The sequence below is a fragment of the Xylaria bambusicola genome (assembly GCF_022495145.1).
Source record: "Xylaria bambusicola strain CBS 139988 unplaced genomic scaffold F5B22scaffold_52, whole genome shotgun sequence".
NCBI lineage: Eukaryota > Fungi > Ascomycota > Sordariomycetes > Xylariales > Xylariaceae > Xylaria > Xylaria bambusicola.
The window spans coordinates 243,649-271,032 of record NW_025953605.1 but is presented as its reverse complement, the minus strand read 5'-3'; the positions used below and the strand labels follow the sequence as shown (position 1 = coordinate 271,032).

The window sequence follows — 27,384 nt, the reverse complement described above, 5'->3', positions numbered from 1 at the left end:
GCACACTGCCCAAATGTATGTCAAGTAGAAGCCTAGCTAGCTAGAATACACCCCATGACGATCAACACCATCTAGCTGCGGTCCCAGTGATTCAGTGTACAGCCTATTACATTCCTGCTCAATGAAGACAGGCGGTACGTGCGGCGCAGGCTACAGCGAACCATTATTTTACCTCCTATAAAACTGACCAACAACAATAGAATATAGATGCAAATTGGGCTCTAGTGGCCTTAACTTCAAGCCAACTGCATAATCTTAACCACTTGGGAAGTGTCAATTCCCATACTCCTCTTCAACAGCCCCACCAACTTGCACACTAGCAAGCAGCGATTAATGCACGACAGCTTGTGAAACGGTGAGATGTTATATGCGCCGCACTGGTGCTTTCAAATGTTACCGACTTAGCAAGTTTGAGGAGCGAGAAGTATACCAAGTATTCATCATTGAACGACAGTCGAGTCTAGGCATATGCAACATCCGCTTTTCCACAACAGGTATAATGAAGCGAACTCCATTCCATCCTGCAGAAGGCCCTTTCATACGAAGTACTATGCAGGATAGCGGATAGCGAGCACGGCAGACTCGGGTTCGGCGGCTACTTGACACCAAGCCCGCCTTTTGAGAAGGCTGTGATATTTCTTGTCCACGTTGATGACTAGAGCAAGCTTCTCAATATTTTCCGCTTATCCTGAAGCTAGCGTATTAAGATGACAAACTGGGCGCCGCCTTACAGTTGAAATGATGTGTTGCAGATTCACAAGGCATATGTCAAGACGCTTTGTCTGTGTTGGATGGCTGGGTCTCTGTCCCTTATACTTGGAATTATGTGCCGTTGGCTTTTAAGGAAAATGATACTTTCACAATACCCTGGGGATCCTAATGCAATGTGCCATTGTTGTGTTGATTATCATCCGGTCCCAGTACTGCTGAGTCGAGTCTTGACCATCTAGAAATTCAGATACTATATTTACAATCATATCGGAATACGATCTTTCAGAATACTGTACACCATTCAGAAAAGCTATGGGAAAAGACTAAAAGTAGTAGCGATGCCCTTACGAAATACGCCCTATGGGTCGTACCTCGCAGCAACAGCCTGTATAAACTTCTTATTCTCCTCACCGTATGAGCTAATGGGATGGCCGTGCCTCTCGACACGGCGTATTTCTTGATATTCTCCATAACCTTGTGAAAGTGATCTAAGATTGCCTTGTCGTCTTTTTTGCTTGTCCATTTTATGACAAAGGAAAGAGATATTAGGGGACCTGCTGAAGGGTCGAGGCCAAAAAGATTGCGTGACTCCGACGAACCCTTGATGAGTGACGTTGATAAGGTCTCAAAGAGGATTGATGCGACAAATCTAGAGTCATCCAAGCCCTTGATTGGATCCAACGTCCACATAAAAATGTCAGTAGCAGCTTGTAAGGTTACAACATCTGCTTTTACAGTCATATCTATATGCGCTCGCCTGCGTGGACGTCAGCGAGCACTTTGGCGGCTGGTTGGGGGAATGAAACTCACCTCTGACTTCCGACGACATCTTTAGGGTCTGCTGTGGCATTAGAAACAGTGACATGGCCGAGAGACGTGAGATTACCGACCCTTGGGCCGACTCTGGTGAAAGGCTGCGTCTCAGGAGCATCCTCCCGACCTGTCGTGTGATAAACCCTATTAAGTGACACAATCCCGCCAAACTGTGCTGAAAACAACGTGCTAAGGATAATGCGAAGCTCTCTCCCTTCGGTGGGAGAGTGCAGCAGATCAACCAACGCTTGAATCTAGCCATTGAATGATTGAGCATCATAATACACGTAACCGCCCTAGAGTGGCCCTTGTGGGAAGGATTTGAATTGGTAAGATGTGACTACGCCATAGTTATTCGACCCTCCTTTCAGAGACCTCCAGAGGTCTACATGCTCTGACGGGCTGGCATTGATGGTTTTTCCCGAAGGCAACACGATTTCGTAATTGGCAACGTTGTCAGCGACGAAGCCCTGACTTGATGAGAACAGTGACAGACCCCCCTGCAATGCGAGCCGACCGATTCCCCTCCCTCCATTCAGGCCGCCAGCGACGCTGATGCCATGAGTATCGAGTTTCTGGTTAACAGAAGCCCACTTCTCGCCCGCTGCAACGGTTATAGTGTCGTCTATCCCTATCTGCACTCCTTTCATCTCCCCTAAATCCAACACGAGGACTTCCGAGGGAAACTGCTGACCATCGGGGGCCAACTGGGTACCTCCATCCCGAATAGTGAACTTGAGCTTACCGCCGAGAACAAGCGGGGAGACGGCTTGCAAAAACTCTGACACCTGACTGCTAGTAGTCGGCTTGACGATGCAGCCGCCATCGGGGGTAGGGTTGCACTGGAGGGTGGAACACTTGCCGAAGATGGCAGCATGTTGCGTCGTCGACTGCGCCATTGCTGCGGCTGCAAGTGTGAACCACGAAAGAGGAGAAGATCGCATTGCGGCTATAGCAAGGCAAGAAATGCGGCGACTGGTAAGGCCGCAGCGAACCCCCTCTATTATAGAATCGTCGTATGTAGATGGATACAACGTATGCCATCCAGTGAGAAGCGTGGGAGCGAATGCGGCATATTTATAGTAGTATCGAGTAGCGGTAACAACACGACCGATGACGCCGCATAATCAGTCTTCTTCTCACTAATGATTTCAGATGTTTGTTGCATCCCAAAAATAATTCCAGGGAACGCTACCTACTTTGACTACGTGCATGCACATATACGGCATAGCTTCACATCGCAGTAATTAGCTTTCTAATGCGAAATCGCCCACGACATTGAGCAGCGAGTTTGCCTCTCCTAACACATTCCCAATCCGTCTACATGTTATTTCGTCCAAAGCTTGCGCGCGAGTAGCACATCTTTCGATTGATTCCCAGACACGTATTCCGCCTCATCGACCTTGCTTGCCTCCTTCATGTCATCTTATGCTTCAACGAACCACGCACTTCTGCCGGCGCTGGTTGGTGGGGTAGTCATAATTGGTATCACAGCCCTCCTCATCACCATTCGGCTAATTGTCAATATTCTTCAGAACCGCAAGCTCTTCATTGATGACTGTAAGGCTTTCCCCGAGTAATTAATGTTTACTTAGATGATGTCTAATTGACCGCATGTTAATTTCAGACTTATCTGTCATTGCCGTCGGTTTAATCACCAGTTCATTAGTATACAGTTTCAAGTCAGCTCGTGGTATTTATGTCTTCAATTACCCTCGGCCAGCTTCAAAGCATTGATGACTAAACTTATCTTAGAAATTTCTGGTCCCAATCCTTCAGTAGCCAGACTTTTTCATGTCAGTGATGCAATATTTACTTCAAGTTGACAACTCATCGGTAGATTTACTTACTTAGGCACATAGTATGCTTTTATTCTCAATTTCATTGGCAGTTATGCGCTTGGGTTCTCCAAGATGCCTGTGCTGTTTCTGTATCTTCGAATCTTTAACCTCAAGTCATGGCTAAAATATACGTGCTACATCACGTTGGCTGTCATATCACTACCAGTGGTAGGCCTATGTTAAGAAGATAAGGGCCCTTGTAAAATCTCTGTGTAGCAGGCTAGTCACACAGAGAAGACACAGACAACACAATCAATACACTGGATGTTATATGCCATCGCTTATATCTGACAGCTATAGCCGCGTATACAAGGCCTTTATCTTTAACATTAGCTACTACTAGCCACACCACTAGCCACACTACGAAAAACTACCATACAAAGCCTAGACGGCTAGCCCAGAAGGCTAAGGGCCGTCACTTTATGTACTATGTATACAATATGGCTTTAGAAGTCCCTGCAGCAAGGCCAGACAGAACCCAATACAACACCTTCTGCACCTATCACAAGTGCTAAAAATCCGACAACATGAGCATTCCTTGCAGGAAAGTTGCACCAGTCTTATTTTCCATTCCTCAACTCTTTATCCTTCGACATAGCTCTACGTTGACGCGCAATTTCGAGGTCGACATGACTGGGAGACAGAACGCCAAGTCCAAGCCCTCCAACAAATGGAGAGGCAAGGGAGCATCTACACATAAACCCGGTAAACAGGCGACAAGACACACCCACACTGGCACTGAATCTCATCATGAATCTCACAGTGAACCGAGCAAGACCGTCACGGGCTCTACTGCCCCCTTGACTGCCCCATTGACTGTCCCATTGACTGTCCCGGAGTCTTCCACCGAGCAGAAATTTAGCGACTTGATGGAAGGCGGCCTTGTTCACCCTACCTTGCTCCGCACCATCACTGAAGATCTCAAGTTTGAACACATGACTCCCGTCCAAGCAGCTACTATCCGGCCTATTCTCACCGAGCGCTCGGACATTCTAGCCCAGGCCAAGACTGGCACTGGCAAGACCGTCGCATTCTTACTACCTGCTCTTCAGAACTTAGTCAACCGTAACGTGACGCCAGGGTCTGCTGTTTCTCTTCTAGTCATCACGCCCACCAGGGAACTGGCATTGCAGATTGCCGCCGAGGCTGAGGCCTTATTGCAGCGGCTGCCTCAGTACAAGGTCTGCATTGCCATCGGCGGCACTAACAAAGATGCCGAGGAGAGACGGATCCTGAGAGGCTGCGACATCTTGATCGGAACCCCCGGACGGCTTTTTGACCATCTGGGAGGAGATGGCAGTCCCGTCGTGGAGAAGCTGCAGCAGCTGGATACCTTGGTGCTGGATGAGGCAGACAGGCTACTCGACATGGGTTTCCTCCCGTCCTTGAAGCAGATCGTCGCATGCCTGCCGAACAGGACTGTCAAGCCCAGACAGGGCATGCTCTTCTCAGCCACTGTGCCAGAGTACGTATCAAAGGTGTCTGGTCTGGTGCTTTCGAAAGACCACAAGTACATCTCGACGATACAAAAGGGCGAGATCAACACACATGAGCGCGTCCCACAGCAGTTGATCATAGTCCCCGAATTCTCCGACGTCACGGCTGCTCTGTTGGGCGCGTTACGCCAGGAACAGCGAGGAGTAGGCGCAGAGTCGTTCAAGGCAATCGTCTTCGCCCCCACAGCAGCCCTCGTCAACTTCTACGTCGACGTCCTCCAGCAGTTCCCCGATATGCCCACTATCCTTTCCCTACACGCGCGCATGACCCAGAGCAAGCGCACTAACGTGACCCAGCAATACCGGCAGGCGCGAAGCGGCATCATGGTCGCCACTGACGTCATAGCACGCGGAATGGACTTCCCCGCCGTGACCAACGTCTTCCAGGTGGGCATCCCTTCCGACAAGGAATCGTACGTGCATCGCCTCGGGCGCACGGCGCGCGCCGGCGCCGAGGGCAGGGGCTCCTTCATCATCTCGTCCCACGAGACCTGGTTCTCGAAATGGGAACTCAAGGGCATTGACTTCAACGAACATCCTGCCGACCTCGCCGCGCAAGACGACATCAAGAGAATCACTATGGGGATGAATACCCAGGGGAAGACTTATCAGGCTTGGCTGGGCTTCTACAAGAGTTATGTCAAGCGCATGGGCTGGGATAACGTTAGACTCGTGGCGGAAGCCAATACCTTCGCGCTCGATGGCCTAGGTGCTCCTGAGGTCCCGAGCCTTGAGAAGAGTACCGTTGGCAAGATGGGGCTTAGGGGAGTCAAGGGCTTGTCGGTGATAAAGAATCGCCCTCGCGAGTAGGCTGGTGTCGGTCGCGCCGAGCTAGGGTGTCTTGTTGGGCATGTGGGAGGTAGGCAGGGGGGTTGGCACCATATGCCCTCGTGATTCGGGTACAATGGCTCGTTTCTTGCCGTTGAGTCTACCTTGAATGAGTTTCAACATTCTCAGTTTCATATGATATTATAGACGATAGATCCCGTCAAGCTTCTTGGCTCTTGACGTAGTAGCTGTTTAATTGACCAGCGAAGCTACATTATCAACACCTCTTTTCATTTTCCATGCGGTGTTCCGTGGCGAAGGTACGCCAGCTGTATAGACAGAGTTAATACCCTAACTAGATGGGAAGCACTCGAAACCAGCCGAAATACAGCACCTCTAGCGTCGCCCCTATAAATCACGAGAGCGCTTCAGCATACCAAAGTCTCGTCAATATCCTATAGCTTCTACGCTCGTACAACATCTCCTTTTCTATCTCAAGTAGCGATCATTCTTAATGAGTTGCTACTCTCCTATACGGCCGACCAAGAAGCTTGCGACGAATCGATTTTCTTCATTCCTAAGGTAACGAACCTCAATCTGACGTCCTCTTACTTCACTCACATCCCGTTGAAATCGCCCTAATTATATAGATAATGTTTGTTCAATTCGCCGCTTCACCCCAGGCGGCCTTCTTTAACCTTGCAAGCCAAGAGCTGTTACATTGGCGCGACTTGTCCCTAACGAGGCCATACTCTGCTCTCAGCTGCCACTGTTGGATTGGGGTGGCGCATAGAGTGGTAGTGTCAGAATAGGCGAGCTAGTTAATTGTTGTTGTTATTGTTCATTTTTAACGTCGGTGGGGGCGCTAAACACCCGCGCTGACCTCCCTAGGGGTACTTAGATTCTCGCGCATCACGTTTTTGTATTCTTCTATCAGTCTAAGCCATTCTTGGTAGTATTCATTGAGACTTTGTGAAGAGCCCGCTAAAATAAGAACTACCAACCTTATCCCTTTAACTTCCATGAAGGCTCTAATGATACCTTGCTGATCTAGAACTAATGGAAAGATTGACATCGGAGTACTAAGATCATATCAGGGCGTTTCTTTTGACTTAGGTATGATTAAAGTTGGAGGGCTTCTGGTTTAGCGTAATACGAGAGTACAAAAATGTGATGCACAAGAATCTGAGTCGTAACGGGCAAATTGAAGGATTTATATTCTGCTCACATGCTGGCGAGGCTCTGAGTTGCCGATTGGATCCTGAGTGCATGCAGATGACAACACGATGCTACGTCGGGAGGAAATAATTCCTCAATGTAGAAGACTGTTATGGTCGGAGATTTACAAACGCAAGGCTCTGGGGAAACTCCGAGCTACGGAAACAATTTCTCGAGCGCGTAAGCTTCGGAGTGTAACCATCTTGCATACCAACAATCCCAATTCCCAAACCCTCGACTTCTACATAAGTCCTCGCCGCATATCGCCGCTTCGGGTCTTTCAAGAAAAAAACTAGCACGAACACATGTACAGCATCACGTAGCAGTTAGCTTGAAGTAATGCTGATACTTTGGGGGTTATGGAAAACGTCCTGCGGATCTATATCCCTTTTGACTTTACCGAGCCTCTCCAGTTTGACACCCCAATAGGCTTTTTGTGCACTTCTTAATGGTTGCCTGGGGTCAACGAAGCCGGCATATTGGCCGTGAAAAGCGGTTTCGTTGCTTCCTTTGACGATATCATTGAGAAAATTTAGCGTGTCCACTGCGATTTGAGGCACCGTGTTGTTGGTACGAGAGTAAAGCAGGAATGCAAATTTGGCGTCGCGATGGGGATAAGATGTGGATGATGCGGAGATGGTCGATGTAAAACCCCCAAGAAGCTCAAAATCCAGGGAGACATCCTGTGTAGTATTGTCGCTGTCACAGTACTGCCCAGCTGTGGTTTCATGTATTTGTTCTGTTATTGCACAAGGAGGGAAGTTCTAGTTTTCGCCCCTTATTCCCTTTCCTAGCGTTATATACAATGTTCCTTGGTCCGTGCTGTATATCGGAAATTAGGCTTCCTTGGTTCCGTGACAGTCGCTGTTAGCCCAAGCTTCCACCAGATGATCTACGACGTCGTCGGGAATCTGAGTTTCCTGGGACCAGAGAAGCGACTTGGCGTAAAAGTACCCCCGCTGTGCGGAAACAGCCTGCTTCAATAGTGCGTCCCAGTCTACTGAAAGTTGGCGGAAGTTGTCATACACCTCAACGCTCACAGCGCCCGGGGTGGTGAAGTTGCCCAGGATGTTTAGGGAGTTAAAGTCGGCCTGGGTGCCGCGAAAAGTACCGTACAAAAGGATGCCGGTGGAGGAAGCGGTCAGTGTAGCGGACAACTTCCATCTCGGAGATATGATCCATAATGAGGCCCGCCTGCCGGGACGTCTGTCCAAACCCCCCAACGGTGGCGTGGCCGCCTATTCCCACACTGAATGCGACTCCGTGAGGGACATACCGCTGGCCGGAGTTCCAGAGGGCTTCGTTCAGACTGCCTAGAAGCGTACCACCACCAACCGTTGCCTGGTCAGTGGAGCTATCGAAGCTGAATCCTTGGAGATTCTGCAAGTTGATCGTCAATCCACCGTTGGTGATAATTAGCTATCACCTGAGTTTCAGTTCCTTTTTCACAACAGCATTTCACCTAAAGTTTCCGTGTCGATGTTGGGTCTTCTGAAAATGGAAGCCCTAGGCCAACCATTTTTGAAACCTCAGAACACCTCAGTCAGGTATATTTTTAGTAGGATATGTGTATTTCTCGAAGTTTAGTGTACGCAAATACTTTGTTTAATAGTACAAACTATAGCAGGCAGCGTAGCTCTAAACAGTATACATGAAAAGTCAGGATCTGGATAGTAGCTTAGGAACAGGACGCAAGAACACAAGAGCGCTGTTTCCCGCTGTAGTCGTTGCATGCATGAAGAGACGCTGTGTGGCAACATGTAAGATGTTATCAACCTAGGCCGTGGCCTATCTAGCTGTCCGGTACATCCGAGCCTGTACGCTCTGTATCACACACCCACTCTCCATTTGCCAACAAATGATTCCCATTCCCAAGCTTGTTTTGTGCAGGACGTTCCCAATTCAAGACCTTAATTCCTTGCTCTCGCAAATCACGACGCATGTCAACCATGACGACCCCTTTCACAGTGGTGGGGTTCCCACACATATCCGAGAATACCTGTTCCCTCTCAGGTGGTTTTGGAAATTCTGGCCAGTCAATATACTCAGGTGCTTCTGTATAAATAGAAATCTGTTTTTCTTCTCGTCTCTTCACCCATTGGTTCAATACTGAACGATATTCCCAAACAGAATGATCAAGCTTAACATCTGGATGTTGTACCCATTCCAGCCTTTCTAGATCGATTGGATTCTGTTGAGCGTAAGAAATGTCCCGGAAATGTGTATCGCGGGTAATGATTTCGTAAAGTGTAAATATAACACCTTTAACGTCATTGCGGTCTTTATCGTATCCAATGCACCTTCCCTTCAATTTATTGTCCGTACGTTTGGAACTGTTAGTACACAGGCGTATGCTATACTAAAAACACTAACACCGCCCCAAATTAGCGTAATTTGCGCAAAATACTAAAAAGGATTTGCTAATAAGATTTCCCGCTTATGGCGGACCTTTATATACCGTAACGCTAGCCCGTTGCCCCCGAACCCCAATTTACTAGGTAGACTGAGCCTTCGACGCCGTTTGCAAATAACCTATAGTATAAAAAGGTTAGAATTAATAGCATATTTGCATTAGTTAGAATAGCTATAGGGAAGAATACTGCTAAAAATGAGCCTTCGTTATAGGGCTTAATTATAAACTACTTTATAAAAGCGAAATGTAATGCTAAAGTAAAAAAAAAGGTTTTTATGGGCTTTATTATAATATTAAATAACTTTATTAAGTTATTTAATAAAATAAATTAAAGCTTATAGCAAAGATTAGTTTAAAAGTTTATTAATAAGGTAGGTTAATACTTTAATACTATTATTTTTATTAAATCCAGGGGTATTATATTAATATACCTAAGATTATAATTAACCTACCCTATAAGTAGTAAAGCTATTATAAGTAGGAATGCTGCCCTAAAATAAAAAATAACCTATAAAGGGCCTAAGGCTACAAATATAACTAATATATATATAAAGGTAACCTATTTTATTATATAAAGGATAAACCTAAAAAAAATAGCTAAAGTATTAAAACTTATTAAAATAAATAATATATATATATTTTTTAAGGTAAGATTAATAACTATTAATATTAAAAACCTATATATCCTTATATAAATAATGGAAAATAGGTTAATTTATTGCTTTATTCCTTTTATAATATAAATTGTATTAATTAAAAAATTATAGCTTAAAGCAAATAAAATTATTAATATATAAGTAATAAAAACTAGGTAATTTATTTATATTATAAGCCTTAAAGCTAAGAATAAGTTAATAACGTTAAAAATATAACTATTAATTTTATAAATATTAAAAGCGAAGAAAATTAAACTATTTAAAATATAGGTAACCTATATTATACCTAATATCCCTACCTCCTTTTTAAATTACTTAAATAAAGGAATATTTAACAATATAACCTTAAAATAGATAAAGGAAAAAATAAAAGTATAAATAAAATATATGCTAATAAATATTTACCTATTTAAATATATAGCTAACCTATAGATTAATAAAATAACCTAGGTAATATTATTTAAATACTTAGTAAAAGCATTTAAATTCTTCTTTATTAATAGGCTTATAAAATAAATAAATAAAAAGTTTATAATTTATAAGTATAGATTAAATAGAATAGGCTATTAAGGGTATTATATAGCTAAAAATTATAAATAAATACCTAAATGCAAAAATTATAATAATAAACTTTTTAATTATAAATTAGGTCCCTATATAAAAGTATTAAGGTATATAAATTATTATAGGCCTTACCCTATAAACTATAAAAGTTACCCTATTAAACCTAAAAGGGCTAATGGTAAAGTCCTTACCTTTTTAAAGGTAAAATTATAAAAGGTAAAAAGAGTTAGCGGAAAATAATATAATAAAGTAAACCGCTTAATATTTATAACGGAAAATATATTAATATTAAATTTAAATAAAAATAGAAAAAGCATTATAATAAGAATAGCCCGAAAAATATAAATTAAATAAATTAATTAAGGAAGGAAAAGGCCAGCTTTATTAAAAAATACTTCCCCCTTAGCTATAATCCCTATTAGCTGTTTTATTATATTAGGCTTATTTTTAAAAAAAGGAAGTAGATTAAGCAATAATATAAAAGGAATAACGGAAAATATTATTATAATAAATATAATAAATGCTAAGCTCCTTTAGGGTAACTTATAAAAGGGTACTTTAATAATTAATAATAAAGTAAATATTATAGGAACTTTAAAGTATAAGGGAAGATTAATAAACGTTTATATAATATAAAGGATTATAAATATATATTTAATATTTTACCTTAAATTTATAAATAAATAATAGGAAAAAAGGGAATAAATGGTTTAACTATTAGATTAAGCTGCTAAAAGCTTTATAAGTTATAATCTATAATATATAAAGGGCTTAACTAATTTATATTACTTTTTTTTAATATTATTAAAATAAAGAGATAGATATTTTATTTATATAAAAACTATAGGTAATAATTATTAAGAATACTTTAATGTAGAACTATCCGGGTTATATCTTATATACCCCCCTTAATTATTAAAATAGTAAGGAAAATAAACTAAGGGTTATAACTTACGTATAAAAAGAGGCAAACTTATTAACTATATTCCAATGCCTAATTTGGTTAAAGGACCTTTTATAGGTTAATATTAATAAATATTCCATCCTAAACTATTATAAAGCATTAAGTATATTAGAAATATTGGAATACCTATATTTATTTAAATTATTACTTAATTGCCTAATAATAAGTAACGTTAATATAAAGCATTTAAATTAAAAACTAAGGATTACTTTACGGAATAAAAGCTATTAATTATTTATATAGTTTACCTAAATAAAAATGAACTATATAAACAAATTAAGAAGACTTACCTATAAGGATAACTATATTATTAACTTACCCTTTTTTAATATATCCTTCCTAAAGGCCTACCTAGATAGGAACTGCATTATAAGGTTAAACTATTACCCTATATAAATAGTTTACCTAAATAAAGGCCATATACCTACCTTAAAACAATAACATTAACAAGTTAAAAAGGACTCCTTAAGGAAATTAGTAAAAATAATAAGGATAGTGGCCCTAACCCTCCCTTTACTAAATAGGCTAAATAAAGAAGAAATATTAAATAAAGCAATAAGGGCATTTACCACTCTTTTAATAAATAGGATTAAAGCTATAAGTAACATCTAAAAACGCTAAGGTAAATTTATACCCTAATAGATAAAAGAATATATACGTAATTATTAAACTTAAAAAAAATTGTAAAAAAAGGCACCAATGGAAAAATAGGAAAAAAATATAATTTTAAAAAAAAGGAAAACCTTCCTTTCTATAATATAAAAAGCAAAAAGAAATTATTAAAGGGTAAAAATTAATAAAGTAAAAATAAATTATAACCTTTATACCCTTATTAGTTAATATAAGCTTAAAGTATAATTCTATATCCTATTAATTAAAAACCTAAATATAAAATAAATAATAAAAAGGGGGAAAAAAAAAGTATAACTATTATATAGGATTATCCTATAAAGATTTAACGCATTTAACAACCTAATAGGAAAACTTCCTAAAATGCCTATAAAGCTACCCTAATATACCTAAATTATTATAGAAAAAATATATAGGTTTATATATAAAGTTACCTTTACCTTATTAAAGGAAAACAATATTATAATATAAATAGTTAAAGCCTGCTAAAGCTATATAGGGAAGTATTGCTATAAACTAGGGAAAAGAATTCTAAAAATAGGGTATTTCCCCTTAGCCTAAAAGGTAGCCTAAATAGCTATAATCCCTAAAATGGGAAAAACCAATTTCTTATCCTTTAAATTATTTAAATTAATAGCACTTTTATTTTATATTAGTAAAAAATATAAAAGATTAATTATTAAAAGAATAATATAAATTAAGCTATAAAAGGGTATATTTAACCTATAATACATTAAAATACTCCTTATAAAATTAGCTATAAACTTAATAATAAGCTTTATTTATAAAATAAAAATAGCATTAATTATAGGAAAGAAGGCTATATTAATTATTTTAAATGTATAAAGGGCATTTAATATATTATTATATAAAAGGCTACTAGTTTAGATAGTAAAATAAGGCTGGCTAGCATTAGTTATAAAGCTAACTAATAGCTTTTTAACTATTAGGAATATTAGAATTAAATTAAAAGAAAATATAACGGAAGCTTAAGAATAAAAATATAAAATGCTTTAAGGATTACTTTAATCCCTAATTCTTTATATACTTTATATAGCTAAATTAATTACCACTAACCCTAACTATTAAGGATATACAAATAACCTAATAGTATTAAAAATAAAGGATACTTTAAAAAAAAGTATAAAATTAATAAAAGAAGAAATAAAAAGGATTTTAAAATATAGCATTAATAATAAAATCTTATTTACCTTAAAAAAAATAAAATTAATTTATTTTAATAAAAAAAGGGGAAATAAAAATCCGGAAATATAAACTTCAATAGGTATAATCGTACTTATATTATTATATAATAAAAAAAATACTAATTCCTTAATTAAATAAATCCTTTAAAAATCTTAACTAACATTATAATAATTAAAGGTATAGTTTAATAAATAATTTATATTTAAATAGTATATTAAAAAGCGGGCAATAATTATAATATAGGTTTTAAATTATATTAAAGCCTTTATAACAATTAAACGGGGCCCTTTAATAATAGTATTATAAAAAGCAATTAAAACAATAATCCTACTATTACTTTTATATAGGTATAAAGTATAATATAAAAGAAAAATAAAATTAATAACCTATAAAGGTCCAAAAAGGTTAATAAAAACTAATATAAGGCTAGGAGGATATATAGAATTAATCTAAAAGGTATTAGTTAAAACAATATATAAAGTGCTCCCAATTTAAAAAACATAGCTAAATGTAACCCTCTTTATAAATAATAACCTTTTAATAGCTTAACTAGCCCTAAACAAAGTAAAACTTTACTTTTCCTATAAAGTTAATATAATTATAAAAGGCTACCCCTTAATTATTAAAGCGGAACTTAAAATTATTAACCAGGAAAAAAGGGCTAAATAAATATAAAAGCTATAATCCAACATTTAATTTATTAAAAAACTTCTTTTAATAGTTAAATAGCTAATATTCTACCCCCTTAAAATACCTTAAAGGATTAAAAAATAACTTAATAAAGGGTATAAATAAAAAGGAAGCATTTAAAAAATTTAAAAAATAATTTAAGGACTGCTTTATTTTTAATATAATAATTTTTTCGAATAGCTTAAAAAATATAATAGGGTTAAGCTATAGATTTATAATTTATAAAAAATAAAAAAAGGTAGCTAAAGGCTTAGGGGGCATATACCTATTAAGTAAGGTTTATAATATAAAAAAGGTAAAGGCACTTAAAGGCATATAAAAAGCTATAAAGCTTTTCCCTACCTTTAAAATTATATTATATATTAATAATATATTAATAATATATAATATTAAAAAGGATATTTTAATTACCTTTTAAAGTATATTTATTTAACTATATAATATAATAGATATATATAATATAAGATTAAAATAATATTTAAGCTATATAAATATAAAAGGGAATAAATAAATTAATACATTAGTAAAAAAGGTAGCCAAAGATAGGCTATTTAACCTAAAGTTTAATAGCCTTATAGTTATAGGAATTAAAGCAATAATAAAGAAATAAATCCGGAAAAACGTATAAGCCTAATAAAAAAACAACCTATTAGTTAAAAATAAAGCAGGTAAGGATATAGGTATAATATAGCTAATTAATTATTAATTAATAGGTATTAAATATATCCTTAATTATTGCCTTAAAGTATTAAAACTATTATAAAAGATTTTAAATAAATACTTTATATACCTTTTAAAATATAGGAACTTTAATTAATACTATAAAAAATTTAAGCATAAAGGGGTAGAAATATATTACTCCTATATAAAGATTAAAAACTAATAGAATTATAATATAAAAATAAAGTTATATTTAATATATTATAAAAGGTTATAAAGAAGAATGGCATAATAGTTAAAGCTATTTAAATTAAAACTTAAAATAAATAATAATAAATAAAAAAAGAATAATTAATTAATAAAATTTTATAAGTTAAAATTATTAAATTCGAATAATTATAAAGCTTATTTAATTTAACTTTTATAAAACTTATTAAACTTTTAACAATTTTGTTAAATTATAAGTTACTTTATAAAAGTTTATATACCCTTTATAGCTTAAAAAGTTTATTATAAAAAATAGGTTAAGATTATTAACCTAATAGATAAAGGGAAAAAGGATAATAAAAACTTAAACATTATATAACCATTTATATTAATAAACGGTTTAATGCTTTTAAAAAATTTATAAAGTTAAAGATTAGCTTTATATCTATTTATTATTAAATATTAATTTAAGGTAAAAAATAATAAAGTTTAAAAAAACTTTAATAAAACCTACCTTAAAATATAAACTTTCCAAACTAATAAAACCTTTCCTTTAATTAACTTAAATATTTTTAAAACTATTATATAAAAGAAAAAAATTATTAACCTTTAAAACTATTATTAGAATTAATTTAATAATATTATTAAAAATTAACTATTTTATATTATAAAATAAAAATAACTATCTTAAAAAGCATTATAGCTTAAAATAAAAAGTATAACTTATTATTATTAATTATACATTTAATCGTTAAAATTAATTTTAAATAAAGCTCCTTAAAAGCTTTATAATAATTAAAGTTCTTAAGTTAAATAAAGTAATTAATTTTTATTAATAATAACTCCTTTACTTCCGCCCTATAAAAAATAAATAAAGGGATAACTATATATAATATACCGCCCTTATAACCTATTACCCTTAAAAAGCTTATAGCAAATCCCTTAAATACCTATAAATAATCCCTAAAATTATAATTAACTTATTAAAGTTTTTATATTATAATATAACCATTAATTCTTATTAATTAATAAAGGTTATTATCTATAAATAAAAGGAATATTATTTTATAAAAAGCCCTTTATATTTATTATATAGTATACCTTTTTATTTATATTTTAAATTATACATTATATATTATATATTATATTTTATAGGTTTTTAATTTTCCCCTTTTTTTTATTCCCTATATATAAAAGCTTAAAAGCTTAAAAACGGAAAAATATATATAAAATAAAAATATAAAAATAATATAAATAAAAAAGTAAATATAACTATATTAAAAGATATTTATCCCCTTATACCCTTTATATATATAAACCTTTAAAAGTTCCTATATATATAACCCTTAAAAGCCTTTTATATATAAATATAAATATAATATAAATTAATATACCTAAAAGTATAAAACTACTTTAAATATAATATAAATTAATATATTTAAAAGTATAATACTTCTTAATTTTAATAATAAACCCGCTTATTATTATTATACCTACCTACCTATTAACCTATTATATACCTATTGTAGCCTAGCCCAGCTATAAGCCCTAACGGTAAATAATTATAAGGATTACGGATGCTTAACGATAATTAGCTAAACTACCGCCCTAAATATAAAGTCGCATCCATTATTACCCTTTATAACTAATATTAAATCCCATAGGTACACCAAACTAAGTTCCAAACTTAAAAGGAACAAACTGAACGTATAAGGCACAGAAATCCTAAAAGGAATGGATACATAGTTATAACCTAACACGCTTAAAAAGTAAAAAAATAGCTTTAAAGCCATTATATACATAAAACAGTAGTAGACAGCTTACCACGTTCCAATGCCCTTACGGAGGCCTGGACTAACTGCAACGCAGATTAGTCCCTACAACGTTAAACACAATCAATTAATCAATCAATCAATCAATCGTATCCAATGCCACCGATCCGGCAACTATAGTTGAAGTCGAACAACATGATAGCGTCCGTTTTTGGACTGACAAGAAGATTTCGCGCAGCGACATCCTGATGAGCAATCCCGTACCGGAAGTTTAAATCGTCGATAACGCAAATCAGTTGTTCAAGCCATTTTAGCTTGAACATACGCGATTTATTCTCGCTTATTGTACCGCCAGAAATGTAAAGACTTGTGAAGCCAACAATATGACCATGTAGCTCGTCTAGGACAAGTCGATCGAACGGTACAATGTTTGGATGCGGGGGGAGGCGTATCCATAAGTTCACTTCATGCCATAATTTATGGAGGAATTGGATAAGAAAATAATACTTGAATATTACTTTAGTGTTTGTTGGATTGGCACATAAAGTATACGAAACTAGGTCAACGTTTGGAGAGAGTCTGTCTAGTTCGATTAGATCAGAACGAAGCACAGTTTTGATGGGGCCGGAGAGCCGGTCCTCGATCGTCTGTAGCGGAGGATAATATACGCATCTCGTTTCGTCGTCTTCGGGACTGGTAGAGACCGAGACCAATTCGCCGTCCTGTGATAAATGGATGCCGTATACGTCAGGTCCGAGAGTATCGATATGCCTGTGAAGATATTTGATAGCAACATCTTCGCTCTCTTGTTCCTCGTCCATGGTAACAGCAATAATACGTCGTTGGTCCCAGTCGAGAATATACCATGTGCTTGGACCCCCCGGCATAAGAGCGCCGCCGGGTGCGAAATATCTCCACTCCTCGTCAATCATCTCTCTTCTGCTATTTCAGACTCGGGAGGGTATAGAGTTTGGGGAGACTTCGAAGGGAAATGATGCAGCAAGGAGCAGCAAAGGAGAGATAGAGAGTGGTGCAAGCTTCGGTTTACTGCGAAGCCAAGGTGCCGGACAACAATGGCCCAGGGTAGGTCGAGAATATATGCTCTACAGCACATCACAGGGCACACTGATTGGTGGTCGAATGACTTGTATCGGGGAGAGTGAGCTTTTTGGCTAGCCTCTGCTACGAAGCCGGTACTAAGTTGGTGTAGTAGGTTGAAGGCTAGCCTAGAACCGCCTAGGGCTAAAAAACAAATGATGTCGAACAATAAGTTAACCAACGCAAGAAACAACCCTAGTATTGTAATAAGGGCGGTGGGCGGGACGAACTTGCGTCGTATTCAAGATGGATGTGCCTCTGAATGTAGTTGTAGAGGTGAGAACGCTAACCCTAAAATAGATTGGCACCGGCGCTTATTGAAGTAGGCGCGCGGTACGCCTTGTGGTCGTACTCTACACTAATACTTCAAGTTATATACACAAATTCATAGTCACCTTTGGTGCTTAGCGGCTGCGCCGCGAGGACTACAACTTCTACCCTTTTTTTTTTGACTTCCGGGGGTTATACACTCTGCGCCGGCCCCCGCTCCAGAAAGAAAGTGATAAATTCCTCTCTTGATCCGCCGCTCGCGCCCTTCAGGGCTCACGACGCTCCTGTTCTAAGTATTAGTTGGTAGTATTTGGGCGGCATAAATCGCGTGGACTTAGCTTGGTATAGGTACGGCCTCTCTAGTGAAAATCTACGGCCCAACGGGCAGAAGGGAGCCATAGAATGTATGAGGCCTGAATGAGCATCAATAGCTCAGGGAATCTCCTGCTCGAAAGGAAGAGAGAGAGAGATCAAGGCCCTAGAGACCCCTAGTAGATTATTATTGAATATGGCTAAGTTCTAAGCCCTCTACAAGAGCCCTTGTCACAATAGCTGAACCCGCCAACAACCAACAACCAACAACCAACAATGGCATAAATCGAGATGGCAGGAAGAAACTGCCTAACAACAGAGAAAGTTTTCATATAGTATATATAAACAAACTCGCCGGATCTCAAGGACAAGAAACTCCCTTACCTGGACCGACACCATCTTTTAAATTCCCAACAAAGACGTCTTCTACTTGTCGTTTGCTTAGTTTTAACAAACCCTAACTTAGCCAACCTTTGTCCATCCTCCTCAAGCTTTCAATCGTTCGAAATGTAGCAGCAACCCATGCATATCAACCCCCAACAAATTGGATCTACTACAGACAATATCCGCGTGTTCGACAAGCGAAATCCAGGCAGATGCCCTTATGGATGGTATTGCTTTTATAGCAGCATCTGCGGTCACCTGTATCAACAATACCCATAGAGATGCGGCAATTCAACAACGCCCTCTGGAAAAAGCGGCTTCTGCAAGGTTCCTGCCCCCCAGCACGTTGTTCAAGCGTATCAGGTCAACGCTCAATGTGCCGATTGCCGCCGACGCGACCGCTAAGTCAATGTAATACATTAAAAGTAGATGACGTATCCGGGAGATATGCTAACCAAGCCTGACATATAGCTGTTCCTACCGAAAAGAAACTGCTCGCCGCTTTCAATATTATAACCGGTACAGGTTCTGCTTTGCAGACAAATACCATACTATGGTTAATAATATTCTAGCGTCGGTTATTTTAGGTTATTCAGGTCAATACTGGTTGACGTTGGAACAAGATCCGCTTACGGTTGCTCTTTCTGTCGATTTGTACCAAGCTAGTGCGCCGGGCGCCGGAATGTAATATACGTTCCTGTTTGGCATGATATATATTCTTCTTCTTTTTTTTTTTTTTTTTTAAGGGTTGGGTTGGGTTGGGTTGTTCGGCATATCGTGTCTGCTAGACTTGCCTCATCTTCGATATTATAAATCAAACAGTAACGCTAGTAATAGCGCTTTTAAGTAAATTCTTATAGGACTTCGTAGCTGTTCGATATATTTTACGATAACGTCGTGAAAACTATTAAGTTATATTTTAATTGTTTGGAAACAAGAGCTTTTTTAAATACAGCTAAAAGATTACTTTTTAAATATTGGAATAATTTTGCTCCTAGGTGGATCACAGACTGTTGAGTCATAAGAATATAGAAGGAAAGGAAGAAGAGAAGGAATATCGAAGGATAAGGGCATAATGAATCTATGAAAAAAAATTAACGTCGAGATCAAGCAACTGATATCTTAAGCCTTAAGATTTAGTGACAAAGTGAGTTCCTACGGAGTAAAGGAGGTCTTGAATTGGAGGAGGTAGGTAGGTTGCCTTCTGCAAATGGAGGAATCATAAATTGGCATACTCGACATCGACACGGGAATTTCATTTTATCCATGCGTGGGCGAAGCTCTCAGGATCGGGGGGCTCACCATAGTTTCCGTAGCTATGTCCACCCGACCTAGTTTGTACCTTCACCCCAGCTTCAACCGCACATTTCACGGCAGCAGCCACTTGGGTGGCGTTATCGGGGAAGACAATGGCTGCAGGTGTTACCTCATATGCAAAATCATACCAATAAGACTCGACGACAGATGTGTAATTACTTGTACTTGAATAGATCAGCGAGCTGTTACGGCCTCCAACAGCTGCAGCCAAGCATCGAATAAACGTCGATGGCGCGTGCATTTCGCTCAGCAAAACAAAAAGGAGGAAGATGGGTTGAGAAATCGGTGTGGGTGATAATAACCTAGGGAGCTTCGATAGAGTACTTGTCAAGTTAATGTTGTGAATTTAATGCCCCTATCCCACCACCAGTAGATTTCTCAAAGCTGAGCCGACTGGGTATTTATAGTTGTTTTGCTGGCAGCCTTATAAGCTATTGCCTATGAATTTAGTACATTGGTTGGAATTATAGCCTATTTTATCAACTGGAAGTACTTAAATGCAACCAAGTTTTCAACCTATATAACTTCATATAGCCTTTACCACTTAATTATATTACATTTATTACTATATATTAATTATTACTTACCTTGTTAAAGATTTTATTTAAATCCTTTTAATATAACTATAGTTATTTAATTATTTATTAATTAATCCTTATAGTAGGATAAAGGATCCTTTATATATAAATCTAGTATATGGATCGTTAAGTATCACCGCCTTCCACTTTTGACACCATGACCTGTTAAGGTGCTAAGATATTAGGGAGTAATAACCACCCATTTATTAGCTGTTACTTGGGCAAAATGCAAGTGGTGGCAACCTCTAGTGCTTTGTGGGCTTTACTCTTAGTACAACGGCACCTTATGCCTCCAATATCGAATGAAGATTGCACTATTAATCGTGTTTATCCTTCTATTTTGGTAGTTAAAACCATCCCTGCCAAGTTTAATGGTAAATTCATTCCGCGTCAACCAACATATAAAATCTTTTCTAGCTCTACTGACTTTGACAGACTTAAAGATCCTGCAGCTATACGGTCGATGTGTTGGAGGTCAACCATTGTCTGCGATAAATGTTGAAGTAATACCATAGACCAATGGTTATCAGCGTAACAAGTAGGGTAAACAAGACATATATCCAAATATATTTAGATACCACCGGCTGCCCACTATTGCCAGACCAGTCGAAAAACGTCATGGAAAATACTCCCTATAGTCAATTTAGCTCCGTATACCTAGTTTAAGAGTAAGTTGGAGAGCTCAACATATGAAACAAACTCTTGTCATACCGCAAAGAATGTTCCTGGGAGGAATATCATTGTCACCAGGGCTATTGAGCGCATATGTTCAGAATCTCGTCTTGTCGCCTTGGCAATCTCTAAGCTCGTCTCGCCTTGTGCCTGTGGAGTAGATTTCGTAAGCCAAATTTCTGTCCGGAGGGGTGTAATTAGTTCCTACCCATTGTGTTGCCATTGCCATCCCCTCAATTCTTAATGAGCATTCACGAATCTTGTCGTCGTACTCTTCGATGATGGCCAAAGTTCGAGACTTTATTTGGTATCCTACGACAAGATATATGTTGCTAGATTTCTCATGGCATAATGCCGAGTGCTCTGGCAGTGGCTGAACGAGGGCTATTGGGATTTCTTCTTTGCCAATTAGTGGATATTCCTCATAAGAATTTGGAGTTGGAGGTGGAGTGGTTAAATTACTCGACCACCCATACCCCCCTAATAGTAAGCGATTGACTTCGTCCACATGAAGTGCAATATTCTCCAGTTGCTTTCTCCAACTCTGAAGGCAATTTCGTGTATACGTGATATTGAGCCATGCCGAGCGCTTATCTTTGTGCAATTTCTCAATCTGTGAAGTTGTCATGCTCTCTTCTGTACCAGGCCGTATTTCGAGCTGGTAGATTCTTGCCTCGACTTCGTCCACAATATCATCTACTATTTGTACATGTCGCCTCCTCTCAATCTCCACGATGATTCCTGGGAGCAGTAAAGGATGGGTTGCGGTGTTTCCTGCAAGTCTTAATCGACTCAGTATTTCCTCTTCGATCTCCAAGTCGCATCCAAAAATAAAGGCAAACATCAGATTGCAGTGAGGGAAGTATGTTACAGTCAAAGCAAGATCCATAGGCCAGGCATTAGATGTTCGCAAGTTGAAGACTGTAACCCATTAGCCCTCAGCCGTATGCGATCTCTAAACATTACTCTCACCAGAGACTTCATGTTTTGAGCCGTGTTCATCTTCCATAGTTGCCTTTGTATGCGTAAAAGCTGGAATATCTGCCCGACTAATCACTCTCGATATCGAGCTGTGCATATAGAATGCTCTGGCGATTATTTCGAATGTGCTTCGACTGAGCGGAATAGTCCTGAGACTGTGGCGCGCTACCGCAGAAGAGCTGTCTTGCTTCTCGTCGCTGTGGTTGCGTGTCTTAATATCAGGTGGACATGAACTCTGTACAGAGTTTTCTTGCACGGGCTGTTCACCATCCATCCCTGCTAGGAAGATATTCTCGCTCGTCTGTTTGGCATTACTCGTACTCGACTCGGTAGAACGCTTCGCGAAACTTGAAATATACCTTTTAGCAATGGAATCAATGTCATTTTCATTTGGGGGTCTGTTCCTACAGAACAACCAAGCCAGACTCGCAGTCTTTCGGAGATGGACAGTCCTATACTCAAGTCAACCATAAGGTTAGTACAGCATGTTCCCAGGAATTTGTACCTGCTCTAACCATGTTTGCCACTCCTCATGAGTTTCTATCTCATGTACGATAGCCCTGGAAGCAAGAAAAACTGTTAGTAGGAATTGACGTGATCGTGGTTTAATGGACACTTAACTGGTCGTTGATACACAGCACAGTCGTTGCTTTAGGTTCATACTTAAAAACCCGGTCCAAATCCGAGCCATGCAATCCTAAGGTATCACGTACCCAATCCATATTTATTGGCACGTCTCGTGATATCTGTCTGTCAATTTGTCTACAAACAATTGATGTTGTAGTCCCTGTTTTTCTTTAAATTCGGACGAAAAGCCCTTCCATTTCAGGCTGCGATATCCGGCCTTATCAAAATCCCGCCTGCATTGGCTGACTAGGCAGCCTGCAGTGGCCCCTGACACCACTCAATCTTCAATCAGGTACACCGAAAATTCGTCCTATGTATCCGTACTTCGGCAGCCTATGACTAGATAATGCAAGTAAGAAATTAACCGCAGTCAAGTACTGCATTCTAATTATTCTTGGACGTTTTTCTTTTCTTCTTTTCTCTGTACGCTCTTCATATATGTTTTAAAGCAGCAATTAACAAGTAATTTACTCCGCAAAGGCCTAACACATCCCAGGCGATGCTTAATCTTCTTCTAGAGTAAAACGAGGGCCATCCTAGGCTACATGGCGGCCAATGTGGGTATGGTAGTATCAAACGCAAATATGCAGTGGTAATCATAAGCGGGCGGTGCAGACTAACAAGGACCTGTACTCGGCGGTGGCGGGGTGTGATACACCATGCTTCAGAGCGGTATATATAATCAGTGGTCCTATGCACGTGATAACACCTATTACAGGATAATCTTTATCCTTTTTTTTTTTTTCAGATCGACCTTACCTCAAAATGTCACCAATCACTGCCCGGCTATACTAGATACTACCACAATAAGTGACTTTGTAGTCCTGGAATCCCAAAAATATGGCTGTGCTCTACATTAGGGCTGCGTATACGGAAGAGGAGAAGCTGCAAGAATTCTTGCTCAAGTTGTTTGGGCGGGGAAACTACGAAATAGAAGTAAGTCAGAATATCTGTACAGCTGATGGGCGATTGACACCTGTCTTACTTAGTGGGCACGAGGACGATGGCAGTGTACAGTCCCTCGAGAGCTGCGTTCGGTATGCAACTGCTGGCTTTAGCTGTGTCTAATAAGATGTAAAAGAGGGTCTATCTAGGCTAGGCTAACATGGTTTAGCATGAGATTGCTCAGATGAAGGCGTCGGCTAACCTGACGCATTACCAACAATTTTAATAGCCACGACCGCCTCTTTAAACTATGGAGATATGTCTGAGGGCGGAGTTATGCGAAGTGTACACAGTTACTTAATTCCATTCTCTCTATAGCGGCAATACATATGTCTTGGTGCAACAAGTATCGCATATGTGGGTTTACTGTAAAAACCCATTGAATTAGTAGATCTACCTAGTCATGCTATTGTCCATTGCGGAACGGTGAAGTTCACATTGGGAGACTGTACCTATGGCTGGGGCGCGAACCACCAGTACTAGAACCGGATCGGACCATCAGGCTAGCCACGCCATATTGGCCCCCACGATAACTAAGCCCCCTCCATCCTGTGCTAATATACATGCATTTGGCCGACGTGTTAAATCGTGTGACCCTACAAGATGACTTATGGAGTACATGCAGGCATTCGACCTGGTACGTGGCATGGGTACTGGTGATCTAGCCTGAATCTGCCTCGTTGCCTACACTTGATCCGACCGAGACCATCTGAATTCACAGTTATTAGGTGTAATTATAACAAGGGCAGATAACTGGACTTTTAATTGAAGCTAGGGCTGCAAGAGTCCTTGACCTTGATGGCCTAACTCGACTCTATGTGCAACTGGTCTGCCAGCTCTGACCACCTACGTCTCATTGGCTTGTTTCATGAGGTGAAACCTGTATAACCTCATAAATATTGCCTGCATGTCTTTGACGATCATGAATAGCCTGCAATGACCTTTCGTACGGCCGAAGCGCAAGGCGAACTGCATGTTCAGCTTATACGCGTGTGACAGTAATCATACAGTAAGCGACCAAGTAGTATATTAGCATATATCGCCGTCCTTCTAAATCCATCCAGGCCGGACGACTACCTACATGTATTCACAGGTACTCGAAGCTACTGTGGACACCCATACAACGTTGCACACGTTATTGGAGAAATAGCAAACGAGTGGATTTAGTAAGTCTAGCCTAAGGGATCCTTTTGTCTTATCTGCACTATGATAAGAAATGGACCGTTACAACTGTCAACCCTCAGATCTCTCGAGGTTAGGAGACATGGTGTCAGCCTATCCAAGTGGCCTTGCGATGCTCCATTTCTGAACGCTCGTCCGCTTGTACCATTAATGATATTCGACCGAGGATATGTAACTTATTCATACCGCATCTGAATGAGTGCATGGAGTGCAGTAATCTTCTTCGACTGCACACCTACTGTTTATATCGGCGAATTTCTGATGTAATGCGAGCATATCATCTCGAGCCGATGAATCAACAACTATCATGTTCTTCTTTATGACGCTCACGATCGCATTAGAGAACTTGGATCGATTCTCGTGATTGAGAATTCGATTCATACACTTGATAGTAGTTAATTAGAATCAGTAAGCCCAATGTTATGCAGGAGAGAAAGGTGTTTCTTACGTCTTGGACTGATGTCATAATCTCGGCGTGACGTTTAGATTGCTCCCCGGACTTGTTTTCTGATTGGACCTCACGTCGTGAAACCGTGAAAAATGTGTTCGTCTCCTGGTGGCGGTACTTGGCTTCTTCTTTTCGTGACTTCTTAAATTCTTTTCGCTCATCATTGCCGCCAAGGAACCAAACCATCATCTCCAGAAAGATGCAACCCAGTGGCCAGACATCAAATTTTCGCGATATCTTAGCATCGGGATCGGTATCGCGCTCTGGAGCACGATACTCAGGAGAACGGGCAACAGTCGAGGGCCGGTCCTTAGATCGACTATACGTGCGGTGCGCCACTGTGAATCCCATATCGGAAACAACCAAGATGCCGTTAGGGTCGTCTTTGTACGTCCTATACCAAAGGGTGTTATCTGGTTTCAAATCGCTGTGACGTCCATATTTGTGCTTGATGTGAGGAGGGAAGTGAATAGTCTTGACTGCTTCTGCTAGACCCACCAATTGATTGGATAGCCAGCGAACATAATCCACATTTTGTGGTCGTGGTGTTTGTTCGATCCAGTACTGGTCAAGGGTGCAGGAAACAAGAAGTGTCTCTTTTGATCATGTGTAAATGTTGTCAAGAGGGTGACTAAGTGTGGACAAACCATGCCCTTGAAACTCTTCAGATGCTCGATTTCAGTTTGATACGAGGCTTCTAGATCCTTGTTCGTATTATCTTCGAGAGTTTTCAAGGCAAAGTAGTTATCAGAACAAGAAAGCAAACCGATCTGCCGTGATAATTATCAGCTGAAACTAATTTCATCTTGATATCCATATAAGGTATGCTGGATAACATACCTTTTCCAGAGGGACACGAAACCCGTGGTAGTCCGGATGGATATAAACTGGATCGACACGGCTATAGCCACCATACCCCGATCTGGGTTCAGACATGTTCTCAGATATCTGCTTTGATTTGCACCATGGCAGTCTTATCTCCTTGAATTTGAAATCCCTGTGCTTAACACTGAAGTCTGGACCCATTTCCAGGTATGGTACGTCGAGCTGCCATTGCTTCCAGCAGAATTCATCTTTCAGAAGGTCGCTCCACGTTGAAAAGCACCTGATGGGAGTATCTTCTTCCCCATCAAGGTAAAAGTAGTCGGGGCACAGTTCAGTCATCTTCAAACTCAGTGGTAGCTTGGCATCCGAGATTCCTTCGTTTTGAAACTGAATGATGTCGCGGCCCCTTTCAAGAAGAATGAGTAGTGCTAACACTGTCACGGAACGACATAAGGAGTGCAGTACTATGCCATTGCGCTACCAAAAGGTAACGACGAGTTATCAAGTCGAGGGCTTGACGTCTCTGCACTCACTATATAGTACTGTACTGTAACAAATACTATGATGTAATTACTATGAACTTCGTGGTATAGTTCATCAATATTTACATTTCGCCAAGTGGTGAATTTGGCCGTATAGTGGCGGAAAAGAGGAACGACAACCTCTCTTTTGAGTATGCGCTGAAGGAGTCTAGGTTGGGAAATTAGAATACTTTTGTCATGAGCGTGTGGCTGCATGGCGGATCTCAATGTCCTCTGGATTGCATTTTCCGCGCCTGGAATGGACACGTCGCTTTCGCTTTGCCCTCTTGAAGTTTCCATAGTGTCTGGCAGACTGTTGGAAGAATTGCTGTTTCGACTGGGCCACTGTTGATAGAGTTCACAATGTAGAGGCACGAGACGGTTAACAATGGAGCTGGTGAATAAGGTCTCGAAAGTCAAAAATGACACCGTTAGAGGTTCGAGCAGTCTAACGGTTATCATATAGGACGACCTTATTAGCACAAGGCTCTAGCTCGAAATACGGCGAGACTTAGGAGAAGGAAATAATAAAGGCAACCATCCTTGCATAGGCAAAGACAACGCCAAACCTGTTTTCCACTCGGTGGCCCTAATTATGACAGCGTTGCAGTCAGA

General features: G+C 39.1%; 6 protein-coding genes across 6 annotated transcripts; 2 read left to right on the top strand and 4 right to left on the bottom strand.

Moving 5' to 3' along the window:
* Positions 1-1,021: 1,021 nt before the first annotated feature.
* F5B22DRAFT_650351 (FAD-binding domain-containing protein) lies at positions 1,022-2,423 on the bottom strand (the record flags this gene model as incomplete). Its single annotated transcript, XM_047979304.1, has 4 exons — positions 1,022-1,069; positions 1,123-1,468; positions 1,522-1,778; positions 1,869-2,423. The coding sequence occupies 4 exons, from the start codon at positions 2,421-2,423 to the stop codon at positions 1,022-1,024; spliced, it is 1,206 nt and encodes a 401-aa protein (XP_047827110.1).
* Positions 2,424-3,610: 1,187 nt separating this feature from the next.
* F5B22DRAFT_433993 (ATP-dependent RNA helicase MSS116) lies at positions 3,611-5,977 on the top strand. The gene has a single exon (XM_047971778.1). It carries the CDS (start codon positions 3,893-3,895, stop codon positions 5,669-5,671), a length of 1,779 nt encoding a protein of 592 aa, XP_047827109.1. The 5' UTR covers positions 3,611-3,892; the 3' UTR covers positions 5,672-5,977.
* An 833-nt stretch (positions 5,978-6,810) lies between these two features.
* Positions 6,811-8,798, bottom strand: F5B22DRAFT_659925 (uncharacterized protein; the record flags this gene model as incomplete). The annotated part of the gene is made up of 4 exons (XM_047980241.1): positions 6,811-7,565; positions 7,707-8,041; positions 8,124-8,227; positions 8,685-8,798. 4 exons carry the CDS (start codon positions 8,796-8,798, stop codon positions 7,174-7,176), a joined length of 945 nt encoding a protein of 314 aa, XP_047827108.1. The 3' UTR covers positions 6,811-7,173.
* Positions 8,799-16,622: 7,824 nt separating this feature from the next.
* On the bottom strand, positions 16,623-17,972 carry F5B22DRAFT_622363 (uncharacterized protein). The gene has a single exon (XM_047975951.1). It carries the CDS (start codon positions 17,539-17,541, stop codon positions 16,753-16,755), a length of 789 nt encoding a protein of 262 aa, XP_047827107.1. The 5' UTR covers positions 17,542-17,972; the 3' UTR covers positions 16,623-16,752.
* A 2,705-nt stretch (positions 17,973-20,677) lies between these two features.
* F5B22DRAFT_622347 (uncharacterized protein) lies at positions 20,678-23,668 on the bottom strand. The gene is made up of 7 exons (XM_047975950.1): positions 22,843-23,668; positions 22,727-22,781; positions 22,630-22,673; positions 22,213-22,568; positions 21,449-22,161; positions 21,280-21,390; positions 20,678-21,200 (listed from the first exon to the last, which is right to left on the bottom strand). The coding sequence occupies exons 1-7, from the start codon at positions 22,941-22,943 to the stop codon at positions 21,021-21,023; spliced, it is 1,560 nt and encodes a 519-aa protein (XP_047827106.1). The 5' UTR covers positions 22,944-23,668; the 3' UTR covers positions 20,678-21,020.
* F5B22DRAFT_622341 (uncharacterized protein) lies at positions 23,581-24,351 on the top strand. The gene is made up of 2 exons (XM_047975949.1): positions 23,581-23,784; positions 23,838-24,351. The coding sequence occupies exons 1-2, from the start codon at positions 23,689-23,691 to the stop codon at positions 23,904-23,906; spliced, it is 165 nt and encodes a 54-aa protein (XP_047827105.1). The 5' UTR covers positions 23,581-23,688; the 3' UTR covers positions 23,907-24,351.
* The last annotated feature ends 3,033 nt before the right edge of the window (positions 24,352-27,384 follow it).